Genomic DNA, 19,704 nt, shown 5'->3' with positions numbered 1-19,704 from the left:
GCAACGAAGACCCGACACAGCCCAAAATAAACAGATGAATAAATGACTAAGCAATTCATAGTCAAGGATATCCAAAGGACATGAAAGGACAAAAGGATGTGAAAGGATGATTTACCTCATTACTACTCAGGGAAATTAAAAATTCAAGCCATTAGCGCAACATGGATGGACCTAGAGATTCTCATAGCAAGTGAGTGAGTCAGACAGAGAAAGGCAAGTATCGCATGATATCGCTTATATGTGGAATCCAGAAGAAAGCTACAAATGAAGTTACCTACGAAACCAAAATAGAGTTACAGATATAGAAAGTAAACTTATTGTTACAGAGGGGCCAGTAAGGATAAATTGGAAGATTGGGATTGATACATACACACTACTATACAAAACACAGATAACTAATAAGAACCTACTGTATAGCACAGGGAACTCTACTCAATACTCTGTAATGGCTTATATTGGAAAAGAATCTAAAAAAGAGTGGATATATGTATTTGTATAACAGATTCACTTCACTGTACACCTGAAAGTAACACAATATTGTAAATCAATTATACCCCAATAAGTTTTTTTTTAAAATTTCAAGCTATGAGATACTATTACACAATCATTGGTTTGACAATAATGTAAAAATTCAGACAACACCAAGTGTTGTTGAGAATGTAGAACAGATAGAACTCTGATCACTGCTATAAGGAGTGTAGGTTGATAGAACTGCTATGAAGAGCCATTTGACATTGTATAACACCCTTCAACCCAGAAATTCTATTTCTAGCTATAGACCTGGGCAAAATTCTAACCTTTGTGCATAAGGATACATGTAAAAGAATGCTCATTGCAGCATGATTGGTAATCTCAAAAAAAAAAAAAAAGGAAACAAATTAAATGTCTATCAGGAGTTGAATGAAAAAATGAATGAACCTTGGTATTCATGAAACTGAATATTATTTTGGAATTAAAATGAATAACTCAAGCAACATGTATACACAGAGTTAAATTTCAAAAATATGATGTTGAGCATAAAGAAAAAATAAAAAAAATGTACAGTATACCATTTATATAAAGCTTGAAAAGATTATATATTGCTTATGGCTACATACATGTAATAGTAATAAGATATAAACATGAAAGAGCATGATCATTGTTAAATTCAAGAAAGGGAGAGGGTTGAGACTGGGGAAGGGCATAAAAGAAATATCAACTATAATCTGAAATATTTATTTTTTCAAACACAGTCTGAAAGTTGATCTGGCCAGATTTGATAGAACTAAATGGAGGTGAGGTGAGGTGAAGTCGTTCAGTCGTGTCTGACTCTTTGCGACCTGTGGACTGTAGCCCACCAGGCTCCTCCGTCCATGTGATTCTCCAGGCAAGAATACTGGAGTGGGTTGCCATTTCCTTCTCCAGGGGATCTTCCCGACTCAGGGATCAAACCCAGGTCTCCCTCATTGCAGGCAGACGCTTTAACCTCTGAGCCACCAGGGAAGCCCATAGAACTAAATGGAGGATACATATATTGGTTATGTTATTCCATGTACTTTTCTACATTTGAAAATGTATGCAATCAATGAAGATGAAAAATAAAGAAATAAAATGGAGTTTAGAGTTTTCATTGTCAAACACTGAAAACAGGACAAAGAAAATGAGAATTGAGAGAGTCTCTTTGGATATGTCAAGGAGTTCACTGGAGACCATGAAATAAGTAGTTTCAATAAGTGGTCAATAAGAGGGTAGCAGGCTTCCCTGGTGGCTAAGTGATAAAGAAGCTGCCTTCAATGCAGGAGCCACAGGACGCTCGGGTTTGATCCCTGGGTCGGGAAGATCCCCTGGAGAAGGAAATGGCAAACCACTCCAGTATTCTTGCCTGAAGTATCCCATGGACACAGGAGCCCGGCAGGCTACAGTCTATGGTGTTGCCAAGAGTCAGACATGACTGAAGCAACTGATCATGCAGCATGCACGAGAGGGTAGCAACAAGTTTACAGGAAATTGAGGAGAGACTGTATTCAGAGAAAATGAAGGCAAGAGACTATGTAATGAGGGAGTTTGGAAATAAAAAGGAATGAAATATAATTTTAGTATAATTAGCTTGAAGGGTTGAACAAAAATTCTTGCCAAAATGTGAAGCCTCCTTAAAGCAAAGGAGGAGTCATCGAAGAAGGGGACACAAGTTCAGTCACTGGTAAGGTAACTAGGATCCCACAAGCCTAGCAGTGGCAAAAAAAAAAAAAAAAAAAAAAAAGAGGTTGTGAAGAAATGGAAATATACTGAGGTGATGACACTAAAAACTGTGGTCTCTTACAAGGGAGATGATGATTTTTTTTAAAAGTAATAAGTGGATGTTTTAATAGAAATAACAAAATAATAATCCTGGTGGCTTAACACTGAATTCCTATGACAGGCATTCTTTACATGGCTTCACATACATACTTTCATTTAATTCTCAGGAAATCCCTTTAAAGTAGTAATATTATGCTACTTTGTATAATATTATATTATATATTATGCAATTTTGTATAGTATTTTATACTATAGTATAATATTATATTACTTTGTATAATATTTTATATTATAGTATAATACTACATTATGCTACTTTTGGATAATACTTTGGACACCTCATGCGAAGAGTTGACTCATTGGAAAAGACTCTGATGCTGGGAGGGATTGGGGGCAGGAGGAGAAGGGGACGACAGAGGATGAGATGGCTGGATGGCATCACGGACTTGATGGACGTGAATCTGAGTGAACTCCGGGAGATGGTGATGGACAGGGAGGCCTGGTGTGCTGTGATTCATGGGGTCGCAAAGAGTCGGACACAACTGAGCGACTGAACTGAACTGAATACTAAATATTGTTTCCATCTTCAAGATGAGAAAACTGAAAGTCAGAGAGGTTTAGCAACTTGCTCATTAGCTAGCTGATGGGAGAATCAGGATTCAAACTTAAGCGTTTTATTTAGAAACTTCTATGTGTCAGGCACTATGGTAACTGCTCTACCTGAATGATCACGTTTCATCTGATGGAATTTCTGAAAAACTGAAGTTGAGAGTAGAGGGTTTAGGAACATGACGAAGGTAGAGGAGGGAACAGTTAGTGGTAGAGAGTGATAGTGAATCCAGAAAAGTTAATGAAGGTTTTAGAGCGACAGAAAGAGCCCAGTTGGAGGCAGATGGCATGGACTACCATAGTGGTCCAAAGCAGCATGAGTCTTTAACTGTCTCTTACAATGCTTGGCAGATGGAAAGCAGGAGTAGGGAAAATATCCCAAGATGGTGCGTTAGGCTTGGGGATTAGTATAGTAGGCAGAGGTCATGGGGTGAGGGAGTCGGAAGTGGTGTTTAGGATGTATTCAAAGTTGGGTAAAAATTTGTATCTACTCAGCCTAGGGCCAGCAGAGGGGGATGAAGGCAAGCTGGACTCATTCTTTTTATCATTTCCCTAGGCCTACTACTTCAGCAAAGTATTGTACATCTTTTTTTTAGGATAACTTCAAGTACCCCACTTAGTTATAGGATTCTGTATGTGTTAAGCGTTTCTGTAAGATGGCCAAAGTCATTATATTATCAGTAACTGCCCTCTGACTTACTTATGGTTGTTAATGATACTACTATTTATCTAGTCACCAGGTTTGAAACCAGATTTATCCTGAACCCTGCATCTCCTTCATCTCTGATAGATAATAATTCAAGTTTTGTCAATTCTGTAGTACATTCCTTAATATGTATAGGTCTGATCATTCTCATCTATCATCAGATGGCATTTTGCCTAACTGAATAAAGGTCTTATATCCTATACTTGTATTTACATACAAGAGGCATCCAATGCAAAGAATCAAATGGTCATTGAACAAAATTCAAAGAAATGAAACTCTGGCTTCAAGTCTCACATTCACTGTCACCATAACCATCCCCTCAACACACATACACATGAATAAATGTGTGTTCAGTGCCTGCCTTTATCCATCAAACAACTATAACTAAGTGCTTAGGACTTCTGGGCTTTCTCAAAATATAAAAGTGAGATCTTTAAAATAGATTGTAAAATACTTTTAAAAAACTCAAAAATAATTTCAATTAAAAGGACGCAAAATATAACATTCTATCAAGTTCATTAATTATTTAATTTTACATTTATTAAAAAAAAATTATTGTCTTTGAAAACAATTTTTAGGTTAGATCTTCTGACTTCCCAAGAATTTCCAAGTATGCACAATGATTATGGAGAAATCACAGCCATTATAAATTAAATTAGTTATGCACAGACACATAATTTCAAGAGCAAAATTACAAAAGCCCTTTCAAAAATTTATAGCAAAAATATAAATTTTTAATGCAGGATGGGGACGCATTTTAATATGTTTAATATGATGCTGGCTGAAGCCTTCACTAGAAAGAGTGTGTAGGGCCTGCAAAGGCAAAAACAAGCCTGCCTAACATAGATGAGGCTGGGGAAGAAGATTCTTGTAGGTGAGTCAGCAGCCAGAGGCTGGAAGACAGACTGAGCAGAGGCATAAATGATTCATTGATTTTTAAATCATCACTACTTGAAAAGCCTTGATTTTCTAATACACAAATCCAACATAGATATTGTGCTCCATGCAGAGCAGCATAACAAAGAGCTCATTTTTATTTATGTATCTCCATTTACACTTTCCATTCCTTATAGAATTTGGGGTGAGAAAGACTCATGTGAAGGGACTAGGCACAGCTAGTCTCTGACGCACGAGGCCCTGAAAAGCCTCCTCCAACTCTCTACAGCTCACCTTCCCTTTGCTACTCTATTCCTGCCCTGTTTGGGCTTCCCTTGTGGCTAAGCTGGTAAAGAATACGCCTGCAATGTGGGAGACCTGGGTTCAATCCCTGGGTTGGGAAGATCCCCTGGAGAAGGGAAAGGCTCAGTTCAGTTCAGTCGCTCAGTCATGTCTGAATCTTTGCGACCTCAAGGACTGCAGCACGCCAGGCCTCTCTGTCCATCACCAACTCCCAGAGTTTACCCAAACTCATCTCCATTGAGTCAGTGATGCCATCCAACCATCTCATCCTCAGTCATCCCCTTCTCCTCCCACCTTCAATCTTTCCCTGCATCAGGGTCTTTTCCAATCAGTCAGTTCTTCGTGACACGTAGCCAAAGTATTGGAGTTTCAGCTTCAGCATCCAATGAACACTCAGGACTGATCTCCTTTAGGATGGTCTGGTTGGATCTTCTTGCAGTCTGAGGGACTCTTAAAAGTCTTGTCCAACACCACAGTTCAAAAGCATCAATTCTTTGGTGCTCAGCTTGATAATCCAACTCTCACATCCATACATGACCACTGGAAAAACCATAGCCTTGGCTAGACAGACCTTTGTTGGCAAAGTAATGTCTCTGCTTTTTAATATGCTGTCTAGGTTGGTCATAACTTTCCTTCCAAGGAGTAAGCGTCTTTTAATTTCATGGCTGCAATCACCATCCGTAGTGATTTTGGAAAGGCTACCCACTCTAATATTCTGGTCTGGAGAATTCCATGGACTATATAGTCCATGGGGTCGCAAAGAGTTGGACACGACTGAGCCACTTTCACTTCGCTTCACTTCACTTCACTTCCTGCCCTGTTTAGTTTCTTTTATCTTTCTTTCTTTTTTTTTTTTTTTAATCATGCATCTCAGTTCCCGGACTGTGCATGCAGTTCTCAGTGCATTGGATTTAACCCAGGCCATGGCAGTGAAAGCCTGGAATCCTAACCACTAGGCAACCAGGGATTTCCCATGCCTTAGTTAGTTTCTTAATTCCCTTCACCCTCCTCCCCTATTTTGCTTTGCTTGACTAGGATCTCCTTTCTGCTTCACAAATCCCGTAGCCAGGTCTGACATCGCCCAGCCTCCTTTCTCTCAGAAATTGGAGTTAAAAATTATCAGAAAGGATTCTATCCTGAACACATCTTTCCAGAGTTACCTCCCAAATCCACTTTTCACAAATGTTGTGCTCTACCCAATATTTCCCTTAGGAACTGAACAAGTGCAGTGGTTAGTGGCAGTCAGATGGGTGTGTTCATGATTCAGGTGCTCCTTTGATCATCCAGCTGAATACTTCTAACTTGCCATCTTGGTCTTGACCTTTTTAAAGTATTAATTTTTTTTTTTTTTTACTGGCTATAACCTGTTTAACACATATCTGCAACAAATCAAAAGGATGCTGATGTTGAAATACAGACTGTGAAAATGATTAAAATTCTACAAATTCTTAAGGTAATACTCATCAGACTCTTAGGCTCCATTTATCTGATCAAAATTCTTACATGGCACCTAAAGATTTCTCTAGTAATTTGAAAACCCTAAAAGAAAAAAATAGAGTTATGGCTGAATTTAACTCAGTTTTTTGTTTATCAGAAATAAAAATATCTACATCTGCCAAGTAGAACCATCTTTCCAATGTCATCATTCAAAGATTAAACACAAAAATTACTAAAAGCAATAAGTAAGCTGATATTTTTTTAAAGCACAAAATTCAAGGATTCCAATCATTTTGAAACTGTTTTTTTCTATTTGTGGCATTTAATCTATACTATGATGGATCCAATAGGATGATCTCTGAAGATTACCCAAGCCCTCTTCTAACCTCAACCCTGTGATCTTTTTAAAATTAAAACCCACTATTTATTTATTAGGGTGCACTGGGTCTCAGTTGCAGCACACAGGATCTTCAAACTTCATTGTGACACATGAGATCTAGTTTCCTGATCAGGGATCGAACCTGGGCCTGTTGCATTGGGAGCATAGAGTCTTAGCTACTGGGCCACCAGGGAAGTCCCAACCCTGTGACCTTTTTAGGCAGGAAGTGACGCATGAGGATGGTTTCCATTCCAAGGCAGATGTCACAAAAGAAGGACAGAACATACTCCTGGTTTTTAGATTGTTCTATGTCTCAGTCCACGATATAAGACATAAAGATTTGGAAAGAATCCTTGCTGGGAAAGACGTGTTATGTTACTCACTCCATCCATCCTTCCATCCTAAGATGAGAGCCCCAGAACTGAGAAGAAGGCGAGTAGGAAAAGAAAACAGAAGCTGGAGTCTTGCAGTTATGACCAGGGGAAGCAGTGTTGGGTGGTTGTAGAGATTGGGGTCATTAGAAGCCTGATGGGGAGTTGGCCACCTTCAGAGATGGCAGAAGGAATGGATGACAGGGTGACTGTACATCTCAGGGAAGGCCAGTGCAGAATAGATCAAGAGCCCAAGAAGTGGACGTGCCTCCTCACCACTGCCATTTTAGTCTTACATAAACTCTAGAGTTCAAAATCAACTTGAAGGTCCTGAAGGAGGGAGGGACTGAGTTCAAACATGGAGTGACACACACACACACAGAAACACACACACACACAAAACATTGAATTTACATGGATAAGTCTAGATAGTTTTCTGCTCTCAGGAAGAATAGTGCCTGTAGAAAGAAATTAAGTCCTGATATAGCCAGTGTAAACTCCATGACTGTGTCTGTCTTGCTTTGGCTGTATATCTAGCACCTAGCACAGTAGTTATTCAGTATAGGTATCTCTTGCAAAAAATAATGTGTGACTTAGAATTTTTTACATTTTGTAACATCTAAGAATATTAAACATCAAAACAAGTTGGGAAATGCTGCTCTCATCAGTCTAATTTCTTAATCACATCTTCCATCTCATGAAAGCTGCCTTTCCCCCCAACCTCCCTTGCAGCTGTACCTGCTGGAATCGTCACTGCTCTTCAATGCTCACCTCAAATAGTCCTTCTTTGAGCTTTCCTCCTGTTACCTCTCAGCTGGAAAAGAATATTGCTTCTTCTGAACAACAATGTTTCTCTCTGTGTACCTCTTATAGACCATATTGGAATTTCTCAAGGTCTGCTTTGTATCATATTGTTACAGAACAAATAAGCACACAATGAAGTAACAAAGCAGGAGCTCTCATCATTCTTATCTTAACTCCCCACACCCTCTCCTCAGTGCTTTACAGGGGGTTTGTTTTAATTTTTTATTAAAAAATTGTTTAAATAATATTGTGTTGGTTTCTTCCATATATCAATGCAAATCATCCATATTATACTTTTAAAAGTAAACATTTATAAAGCATTCATGCTTTCCTATAAAAGTATGTCTATTTTTTCTGCTTTTAATGTGTGTATACAATTTAATAAATTACTACCAAGTGAATGCCCAGGTAACCTCTAGCCAGGTCAAGAAACCAAGCACTGCTAGCATTTTGGAAGGCACCTCCAAACCAAGTGCCTCTCTCTCTGACCACCCCTTCTTTCTCCACCTAGAATTAAACCAATGTTAGCACTGAGCCTGCATACTCTCATGAGATATAAAAGCATCTATCCAATAGGGTTTGAATCATAACAATCATTAAAAATTTTGAAGATCATTCCTGGATATTACTACTATCTTTATTTTCATGCTAATCATTTTATTTGCTTTTCTTTATAGTTGTCAATTATGAATGTAACCATAAATACTCTCACTTATTTTTGAACTTTGAGTGCTTTGTTACTTCATTGTGTGCTTATATGCATGGCATCATACAGTATGCATGCTTTTATAACTTGCTTACTTCACTCAATATTGTGTCATGCATGTAGATGTATATAGCTGCCATTTTCATTAGTATAATATTCCATCAATGAATACATCACATACATTCCCCTGTTGATGGGCATTTGCATGGTCTCCAATATTTGGCTCTCATAAACAAAAGTTGCTATGAATATTCCTGTACACAGATTTTGATGATTACATAAGAACGGTATATTCTAGGATATATCATCATAGTGAAATTTCTAGGTCCAAGGTGTCATAGGTTGGGCTATCCAGAAGCAAAAGCTGAGATGGGGTGTTGAATGCAAGATGTTTATTAGGACCAGCACCTGTGAAAGGAAGGCAGAGGAAGGAGGATTGGGCCGAGGGGGAACGTGACCTGTGACACAAGTCCGACAAAGCTTGAGCCAACCTGGTGTGGAGCTGTGGAACAAGTAGTGCCCATCAACGTGCTCTGCATCTGGCCTGGCTCATTGACACTCTGACCTTGTTCATTCATCTTAGGAAGAGCATGACCCTGGGGCAAAGCAACTCTCTGCAGCTAAAGTAGACCTTCAAGGAGCTGGCAGCTGGAGGCTATCTGTTGATGGCATTCCTAATATCTGCACAGAATGTCCTTCCTTGGAGGAGGATCTGGATGGCACATCTCTTTCTCTATCATGCAAGGGTACATGTGCATTCAGAGCTGGTAAATAATGCCAAACTGGTTTCCAAAGTGGTTGCACAAAGTACACACTCAACCCATACTACATGAGGGTTCCCATTGCTTCTCATCCTCACCAACTCTTGGTATTGTTAATCTTTAAAAATTGTTAGCCATTCTATTGGATGTATAGTAGTATCTCATTGCTGTTTTAATCTGCATTTCCCTGGTTACTATCAAGGTTAAACACCTACTTACATGTTTATTGCTTTGTTATGCCTCTTTCCCCCACTTGTCCGCTTGTGTTTGTTTTATCTGCCTTAGACAATGAGTCTTTTTCAGGTAGGGGTCAGCAAACACAGCCAGATGCCCATTTTTATATGATCCTCGATCTAAGGACCGGTAGCTCAGCTGGTAAAGAATCCGTTTGCAATGCAGGAGACCCCAGTTTGATTCCTGGGTTGGGAAGATCCTCTGGAGAAGATAGGCTACCCACTCCAGTATTCTTGGGCTTCCCTGGTGGCTGGTTGGTAAAGAATCCACCTGCAATGTGGGAGACTTGGGTTCAATCCCTGGGTTGGGAAGATCCCCTGGAGAAGGGAAAGGGGGTATGTAACATATCATATTGTAACAATATGATACAATATGTAACCTCTAGTGTGTAACTCCAGTATTCTGGCCTGGAGAATTCCATGGGCTGTATAGTCCATGGGGTCACAAATGAACGACTTTAACTTACTTGACCTAAGAATGGTTTTTATGTTTTTTAATTGTTGAGAAATTATAAAAAGGAATAATATGTCATCACATGAAATTCAAATTTCAGTGTCCATAAGTAAAGATTTTTTGGACCCTCACGATTATCCTGTTGTCTATATCTGCTTTCATGCTATACCCCAGAGTTTAGTGTTTACAACAAAGACCTTTTGGCCCAGAAAGCCTGAAATATTCATAATCTAGTCCTTCACAGAAAGAGTTTGCTGAGTTCTGTTCTAGGTCGCTGGCTCTAAAGTGTGGTCCCTGGACCAGCAGCATCAGCATCACCTGGGAACTTGCCAGAAAGGCAAATTCCTAGCCACACCCCAAGCTTATCAATTCTGAAAGTCTGGGAGTGGGTCCAGCCATCTGTGTTCAACAAGCCCTCCAAGTAATGCTGGCATGTGAAATTTTGAGACCACTGGTCTAGGCTCTTTGGAAAGGACATAATCCATTTTCTATGCCAGTCATCATAATCCTTGATATACTGTTCCACACAGAGTGGGTAAGCTGTAAAAAGAGCCTTGAGAAGTGTTCTATAAATACATTATTATGCATATAAAATCTGTCCAAAATGGACACTAAGGACAAAATTAAAAGAGGAAAAGTGGGAGAAATCACAGAGGGCAACATAACACCTGAAGGGTATGTGTGGAGCGGGGAAACCACTGGGGAGCCAGCCCCTGGGCCCCCTTCCCTCCACTTCATTTCAAGTAGACTTTTATTATATCCATTTTACAGCTGCAAATTGGAGGCTTAGAGAGGTTATTATTATTTGGTAGAATTCGAACTACAAGTCTTTTCGACTATAGAGACCAAGCTGGTAATAACTGTGCTATTCTGCCTCTAACATTCACCATTTGTTTTTTAGCAAACCCAGTTCAGATTACTTAGCCTGTGTTTCATGTTTTAGGGCATACATGGGTGTGTAGAATTTCAGGTTGGGAAGTATTTAAAAAACCTGGCTATATTTTTTCCTGAGCTAGGTTTTGTGTGATAACTTTTAGAAGTAAAAAAATTCTTTCACTATTTAAAAAATCTGGCTATATTTTTTCCTGAGCTAGGTTTTGTGTGATAACTTTTAGAAGTAAAATACTTCTTTTATATGCAACTTAAAATATTGTCAACAAAACCCAGTTCTTTAACCAGGTAGCATTACTGTAAACAGCATAGTAATTTATATTTCTTTTGTTATATTACACATGAAATAACTGCATTGTCTCTTCAGTGTGAAATTGTTCTGTTTTTTTACTTACCCTGTCTACTACTTCCTACTCCTTCTATTAGGGATAATTTCAACCTGCCCAGGTTTCAGCAATGCTTTGTGATTCACCTGAGAAAAATGATTTTTTATTTTCAGTATTTTTTTTCCTGAAGTATAGTTGATTTACAATATTGTGTTAGTTTCAGGTGTACAGTAAAGCGATTTATACATATGATGTTATTTATTATATAAGTATGAATACCTTCATGGAGGAAAATTAGATTAGAAAAGCAAAAAATAAGAAAAAGTCACACTTAATCCCACCATCTTGCTGTAACTACTATTAACATTTAGCGTGGTACCTTTTAGACCTTTCTTTTGTGCAAATCTATTTATGTAAATAATTTCTTTCTCTCTTTTTGCAAAAATGGGTCACTTTGTTTTCCTGCTCGCCTTTTTTCACTCAGCAATACATTAGAAGCATAGTCCCATGTCGTCAGATATATATTTACATAATCATTAAAAATAACCACTATGTATTCCATTTATGAATATACTATATGATATTTTGCCAAACGCTTCTTCTCGGACATCTAAGTTGTTCGATTTCCCCCGTCCCTGAATTCCAACTGTCCTGAGTCCATTACTGTTCCCAGAATTTAATTTGGATACAAGAAGAATCTGAAATTAGTCTTTAACTTCCACCTTAAAACAACTTCTATGTGTAGCTAAAGAAATTATCTGGGTTGATATAATACCAAAGTCTTAAAAGTGACAGTTTCTTCTAATAAACAGAGAGTGAACACCATGAAGACAATTGCCAGAAATATTTTTCAGTTGTTTCTCAACATAATTTCTACTGTCAACGAGGAAGCCTTGTGAAAAACAGAGAACTTCGTAAAGGTGAAGTGGAAAAATGAGGTTTGGAGCCAGACAGTCTGGCTTTGAATCTGGTTTCTGTCACTCACTATCTGGGGGACCTGAGAGGAGCTGTTTAGCCTCTTTGTTTTCTGATATGTAAAACAGGGATAAAATACTTATTTCATAAATTACCAGGAGGATTAGCAATATCACACATAAAGAGCCTAACACAGTGCCTGATACAAGAGTGTACAATAGACATACTAGCCATTTTACTATGTTACCTTTTCCTTAATGTACCAAAGAAACTGCATATTTTAAAAAATGTCACTGGCTTAACTGTCTTTGATAAGAATCGTGAAGTAGCTTGCTGATAAGAACAGAATGATCACTAGAGTGGTAAGCAAGATACTGTTACCAGAAGTGTTTGTTCCAGCTTCTGAAGAACACTGAGCAATGTGATCACAATGTGGTTCTTGGCATACTGGGGTTTCAGTGATGAATTTCAGATATAGGATAGAGAAGGAACACCAAGCCCTCGACCTTGCCTTTATGAACTTTATGAAAGTATTTAAAAGCACCACTGGACACGCTTTGGTTAGGTGAAAATGACTACTGGATAACTTCTACAATGTTCACAGTTGGCCAAAAAGGACATATTGTCCTGTCCTATGGACTAGGATTCATTTTGAGGTTCTCAAAGATGACTCCACGGTTCTCTATAAAAACTTTCCTTGCTCTACAGCCTCCACAGGGAAGAACAATTCAAGACCATTTCAAACGAAAAGACATAATAGGAGAAAGTAGAAACAGGGCAAGGTGCTGAGTAGGATCAGAAACAAGGTGACTCGAGAACAAAGTCTACAGATAATGAATTTTAGACAGATTTGCAAATAAGGATAGTACATGCTCTGTAAATAGCAGTTGTTGCCACAAGCCAAAGGGCAATATTTACATGAATCCGGTGGCAAGGTCTGTGGACCAAGCCTTGACCTTTCCAGCCAAACTTATACTTGGTAGCACTTTCAGCCACGTCATCTTGCAAAGGAAGGATCACATAATACATACATGGAAAATTGCCAAATACAAATATGCTTTGTTCCCCCAAATTAATTTCTAAATTCTTTTTTTCTCGGAACTGGGAATACATGTTCCTACAGAAAAGGTGTTATGAAAGTATGTGAGTTTCCCACATCTCCTCACAAAAGTGCATTTAGACCACTAGTTTAACTGAAATACCATACACTGGAAATGAGAAAATCAATCGAATAAAGTACCCTTGCAAGCAGGAACACATCAATACACAAGGAATATTTCTTGAGACTTTTTTTTGTGGATGCCCCAGGCAATGAAAAGAGGAATTCTATCCTCCCATAGCTGCAATTTGGTGATAAGGAACTCTTCCATTGCCCTTGTCTGGAAGGGTCCTTCTCAAGTCAGGTGGATGCACGTACCATAGCATTATTCTTTCAGTGCTTCTTGAACTTTCCCACCAGACAACTCTTAGTGACTGAAGAGACTGAACAGCTAGTGGGGAAGCGGTAGGATATTCAATTAGAAGTTTCAAGCTATCATTTGGAGACACTTCAAACTCTGCAGTTCATTCTTTAATACATTTGCACATTTTAATTTTAAAAAGTCGTGTTTAGAACGACCTGTCAAGTAAATTAATTCCATCCCACTTTTAGATTGCAGTTGATGCTTCAAAAATAAGGACGATTTTTTAATATTGAGACTCCATATACCTGTTGGATAGTACACATGTGTACTTCAGGGTGAGATGTGTAGGCGCTGGGGGCAAAATCTAAAGTAAATGAGAAGAACATAATGAAAGTAAAATCAGAGAAAAGCTAGCACCACCAGCCTCTCCTTTCTTCTCAGTGGCTCACTCCTTCCATCTTCTGTGTTTCGTTCTTTGCTCTTTCCTTTTCTCTGTTCAAAACCAGTCCCAGGACAGGATCTCATATTCATTCACACTAAGGTGTAATAGCCGAAATGTCACATGATCTTTGGACATTAACGAGTCACAGCTTTAAAACAAAAAATGAATGCAGGGTACTATCCCAAGGAAAAAGGGATGTATTTAAGGGGCAATTGTGTGCTTTCCCTCTTTTTGCGGAAATCACACTTGACTTCAGGTTCATAATTTAGGAAGGTGTGTTGAGGGAAATTAATCATGACTTCTTTCCACTTTGGAAAATACTTGCTTCTTTTTGGAAATTTTAGGTTTGTGATTGTTGCTTGGTATACTGTGTTCTATATGTTTTGCTATCTTTTTTTCCCCTAATGACTGAATTTTAAGACTAAGATGTAAATCTTCCCATTATTGATCAAAATAAATGCGTGGGGAGAAACAGAAACAATAATATTTAATAACGATATTTGCATACCCTTTACAAGATTCCTTTGTATCCACAATCATGCATATGATTGGTGTTGACTTACTACTAAATAACAACAGGGGTATGAATAAAACAAAAAAACCCACAATAACTCAATCTAATTATTAATATTAGGCACCTAACATGAATTGCCCAAGGTTCTGTGTGGACCTTGACCTTGCCCCCCAGGACTTTTAAAATTCAGGGGTGAACGCAAAAGAAGGGCTTCTGTACACTGGCCATCTGAGAGATAGCAGAGTTGAAAACAGACCGAGTCATGCTTTGCCTTGAAAGTGAACGTCTGCAGCTGCAATCAAGAGATTCAAGGAATGCTTCTTTTGCAGAATTTACGAAGGTGGGAAAGGGACCACCAGTCCCTCTTTGGGGACCTCGGAAAGGGCAGTCCCCTGAGGGGTTCTGGGCTTGCAAGTGGTGAGACAGACCTTCTACAGTACAGTTATAAGCAGAGGAAAAGTTCTTTGTGCAAGAAGGGGAGAGCGCCCCGAGGTACAAAGAGCAGATTTAAGGGGAAGAGGATTCCTTCTGCTCACATCTGCGAGGGGAGCTCGGGCTGACTGTTGGGGGCGTGTGGGGAACGAGATTTTCAGGGGGCCGCGGGCTGTGGGTTCCCGCCTCCACCCCTGTCCGCGCCCCACGCTCAGGCAACAGTTGGTTGTGCGGGGCCGCCCGGGCTCCGAGTGGGGAGGGGGAGTCTCGCGATCGTTGGGGGGGGGTGTGGAGGAAGGGGGGAGGGTGACGGGGGGAGGCCATGACGTAGGGTGGGTGGACGGAAGTGGGGCAGGGTTGAGGGTTATTTAAAGAAGGGGGGCCCGAGCGAAGGGGTTGGAAGCGAGTGATTCCCCACCCCTGCTCCATCCAGCTCGTTCCAGTGCAGACACTGCCGCCGCCCCGGAGCCCTCGTCCCCTTGCTCGTCCCCCTCCTCGTTCCCGCTCCAACGCCATGGAGCCGGACACCGCCGCAGTGGCAGGCACCGTGGCAGCCTCTGATGCTACCGCCGCGATCGTGCTCGTAGAGGACGATCAGCCGGGGCCGTCCACCTCTAAGGAGGAGGGAGCGGCCGCCGCGGCCACCGCGGCCACCGAAGCCACCGTGGCCACGGAGAAGGGCGAGAAGAAGAAGGAGGTAAATAGGAAGGGGGTGTGTATGCGGTGGACAAATCCTGCCCCGGCCCCTCCGAGGGGCCCAAACCTTGACCTTTGGGCGCCGACAGGTACCGCAGAGCTCGGCGGGGCTGGGGGGCGGGCGCGCGGGGTGGGGGCGGCGGAACAGTCTCGGCTTCGCTCCCCTCCCCCTTCCCTTCTCTCCGCCGGGAGGGCGGGGGCGGGGCGCGGGTGCGGCGCGGGGTGACTGGTTCCCGTTATCCCGGGGCTGGGGGGCTGGGGAGCCCCCCGACAGCCCCCGGCCCCCTTCGCGTTCCCGGAACTGGGGTAACGGGGTGGGGGATGGGGCCGTGCAGGAAAAAGCCTCCGCCTCTCCCTCTCCTCTCGCTCTCTCTCCCCCCCTTCCCGTCGGCCTCTGCCTGGGAAATCTGGGCCCTTCAATCCCACACTCGCGCAAAAGGGGGTTTGCTGGAGGCTTATTTTTTTAAAATTTGAATTTCCAGGTGCCGGTGGTGGGGAGGCGGAGGAAGAGAGGAGAGACTTTTACATCTTTGATTGGCAGTGTCGGCCCCTTGGGTGGCAGGGGAAAAAAAGAAAAAAAATCATCTCTTGTTCGTTTGGTCCCCGCCTGCTGAGTGAGGCGGGGGTGTCACCCCGAGAAAATGAGCTCTCTGCGTTGTACCCCCGCCCCCTTCCAATCCAAACCCCAAACTGAGGCACCGTGGACGCTGACTTAGGAAAATTTCCAACGTGTGCACCCTCACCCTCTCCTGCCCCGCCCCCGACGGTATAGTGTTTCACTCCAGGGCCACCCAAATGGTCCCCCAATCCGGCCCCAAGCCTTCCAGGCTTCCGCCTCTCTTTCCTAGTGGGCGCTGCTGGCTCCTGGACACACGCAGGTTTTTAAAAAAAAAAAAAATTTTTTTTAAACCCAGCGTCGCCAGGATGAACTGCTGCTACTGTGCATAAGGGGACCGCTCTGACACCCATTGAAGCCAGATCCAGAAAAATATGTATTATCTCCATAAGGCATATGTCGTATGGACCTAGACATGCAAATAAAAACTAGGAAACTCGCTGAAAAATTAAGATAAAGAACAGGATGGGGCATAAGGATTTTTCATGTATAATAAAATTGTTTATGGCTGGATTTTTTTCCATTTACGAGTAGACATATCGCAATTTTTTAAAAAAAGGTAGGTAATTATAATTATGCTTTAGCGATCTCCAGTGGCTTTGTCTGAATCATTATATGATACTATACGACCAAATGAAAAGCTTTTGAGGGAAACTGACACCTTTCGCCCTGAATTAGAGTAATTTTAAATTCAGCAGTTGCTTAAGTGACATATTTTACTATTACAAGGTTGACTAAACAGAAAGACAGTTGTAGTGCTAAGTGAAAACCATAGAAAACACGCATTTTAAGATCTATGTGGTACTTGGATCGGTAAGACAATATCAGTGATTAAAGCTGGGCCAAATACCAAGCATCAATATAAATCAATGTTGGGAAATTCAGCAGTGTGTCTAGGTGTCTTTTATTCCCTAGACTGGACGAATGTAAGTACTCACCCGTCTTTTGTATGGCAGTCAAGGTTGTCGAATTTCCAGGGTGTATTAAATTTTTTGGATTGTGAAGAGATTGGGAATCAATAGAAAACCTGTACAATCACTGAGTTGAGGCATAGATATTGCTATAACTCATCAGAAATTGCCCTAATAGTACCTCCTCTCTCCGTTCAGCACAGGGAAATGAGATGCTGCCTGGAACTTACTTCCTGGATATCTGAAGTTTACTACTTTAGTCACTACTTCTTTTTTAATTTCCTTGAAAATCTGAAAAGCTAAAACATCTGCTTAAGTGCTTTCATTTGTACCATTCCTTCAAATAAAGTAATCTGGTACCTCCCCCCATTCTAAATATTTACACGGTGCCTTGACGCTTTAACTGGTGTCCTAAAAGTGCAGATTAAATGCCTTTTTCTTAGGCGTGTCAGTTATTGTATTCTGACAGTGATACAAAGGCATTTAAGACCTAGGAGGTTGTTTCCCCTCAATTAAATAACCATCTCCCAGACACTTCAATATTGTGTTGATTTTTTTTTCATAATTTTTCAATCTCCTCCCTCAGTTGTCAGACTGGCGTCTAGTCGCTCAGTGGTGTCCAACTCTTTGCGACCCCATGGACTGCAGCATGCCAGACTTCCCTGTCTTTCACCATCTCCTGGAGTTTGCTCAAACTCATCTCCATTGAGATGGTGATGCCATCCAACCATCTCATCCTCTGTTATGATAAAGGACATAGATGTAACAAAATATTTCAAATAAAACAAATGTAACATACAAAATTACAAGTGATCCAAAAGGGAGAGGGAAATCACCTGAACACCCAGCAGAAGGGCTATTCCTGTAGTGGAACTGAAGTTTCAGTCCTGGGCTTTGGCCATTCCTCTTGCTGTTGCCAGGGTGTCTTCTTCAAATGGTGGTTCCCAGGTCATTTGCGGCTGCTTTTACTCTCTGTAGAATGGGAAGCCAGATTATCAATCATGCTGGAATTGTGTATATATTAAATAAAAGAAAATAGGCTCTGAATGAGAGGATTTTCACGATGCATAAAGTATATGAGAGTGGATTGTCTTCTGACGTTTAGCTAAGAAGGGTATTTTTGCTTACCTTCTGGTTCTTCTTCTTTTTTTTTTTTACCTTCTGGTTCTTGAACTTCTTTTTTCTAAGTGACAGTTGGATAACCCAATACCATGACAATTGGAGTTGGTATTTTTGGTAATGAAAATGTCAAGAAAAAGGTCATGGTCTTTAAACAGGACATCTTGGTGACCTTGTGCTGCATTCTTATAGCATCTAGACTACCAGATGAGAAAACCCATAAGGAATTCATTAGAATATCTTAGTTACCTTTTATATTTTCTGGGATGAGAGGTATATTTGTAAAAACATACACATACAAAAATGGGAAGGTTTTGAAGGTAGGTATTTTAAAATTTGTTGTGAAAGATAGTGCCAATTAAGTAATTGCCTACTGCTTTAAATGGCAATGCTCACAATTAGGAATTTTAATTATCATAGAATTAAAATTTTATGATATTCTACTACAAGGTAAGGAAAAACGTAACAAGTGTTTTTCTAATATTAAAGCTTTAGTTTTCTGTAAGTGAAATTTGCATTCCGCATTATTAGATATATACTTGTGTATTTGAGGAGAGGTTAATTTTTGAAACTTGTAGATTTCATTTAGCTTTTCAAGGAATGATAAAGGATTTTCTTTTTTTACTTTTTGCTTTGAAAATAAAAGAGAGTTTCTAGCATATGTGACAGTTTGAAAGTGTGGTATTGAGGGCATTTTAGTAGTTTCTATTCTCATCCATCCAGAATTACATTCAAAACATCCCACATATATACATATGAGATGCTGTAAATCAAGACGGCTGTTATTTGGGCTAAGAATAACTGGACAGTATCTAATCAGTGCTCCAAAGGAGAACCCTGATCAGGGTCAAATTCCATAATCTTAGTTTGGAGTTCCTCAAAATAGAAATTTTAATAAATGTTGGAAAACATTTATTAACTATCGGAGCCAGATTTTTCTTGTTTAAGATCACATCCTTCTATTGATTTATGACCCAAGCTTTCAGGAACATGCTGTTCCTGAAAAAAAAAAAAAAAAGCAATGCTCAAATGGACATAATTTCTTCAGTTTTCACGGATTTGTATTTTGACTTTGCAGACTGTGTTAAAACTTGAATGGCCTCCACTTTGGTACTAATGGGTAGATTTATATTTGTATTATTTTATTTCTTGATTTCTTACAGGGATGGAGGTATATTCTACATATCTGTTTATAAGTACAAGCTTGTCTTTAAAAAGGATAGAGTGACATGACATAACCCCCTAGATAATTTCAGTATTTTAAAGTAGCTGATTTATGTTGCTATTCACTAAGTTACAGTGTTTTAAATATCAAAGGTTAATAGCCATGAGAAACTGCTTTACAAGATATTCATATATATACTTTTAAAAGGTTTTCTGTCCAGTTGGAGAAAATTAACATAAACCAGAAGTTTGAAACTACTATTTCATTGTTTCAAATATAAATGATCACACTGCAGTACATAAAAGTTTTAATGTTCTATTTAAGATATAAAAACAATATTTAAAAATTACATCTTTTC

The 19,704-nt window shown here is 40.0% G+C and overlaps 1 protein-coding gene across 4 annotated transcripts in view; it reads left to right on the top strand.

The window, feature by feature from the left end:
• Positions 1-15,234: 15,234 nt before the first annotated feature.
• SMARCA1 (SWI/SNF related, matrix associated, actin dependent regulator of chromatin, subfamily a, member 1) overlaps positions 15,235-19,704 on the top strand; it is a 68,600-nt gene continuing 64,130 nt past the window's right edge. For all 4 annotated transcript variants that reach the window (XM_027963292.3, XM_042242373.2, XM_015105052.4 and 1 more), the window contains exon 1: positions 15,235-15,536. In XM_027963292.3, coding sequence (XP_027819093.1) covers positions 15,354-15,536 — 183 coding nt within the window. In that variant the 5' untranslated portion in view covers positions 15,235-15,353. The remainder of the gene's footprint in view (positions 15,537-19,704) is intronic.

Source organism: Ovis aries, chromosome X (assembly GCF_016772045.2).
Source record: "Ovis aries strain OAR_USU_Benz2616 breed Rambouillet chromosome X, ARS-UI_Ramb_v3.0, whole genome shotgun sequence".
NCBI classification, from domain to species: domain Eukaryota; kingdom Metazoa; phylum Chordata; class Mammalia; order Artiodactyla; family Bovidae; genus Ovis; species Ovis aries.
This window is presented reverse-complemented; position numbering and strand designations above follow the sequence as displayed.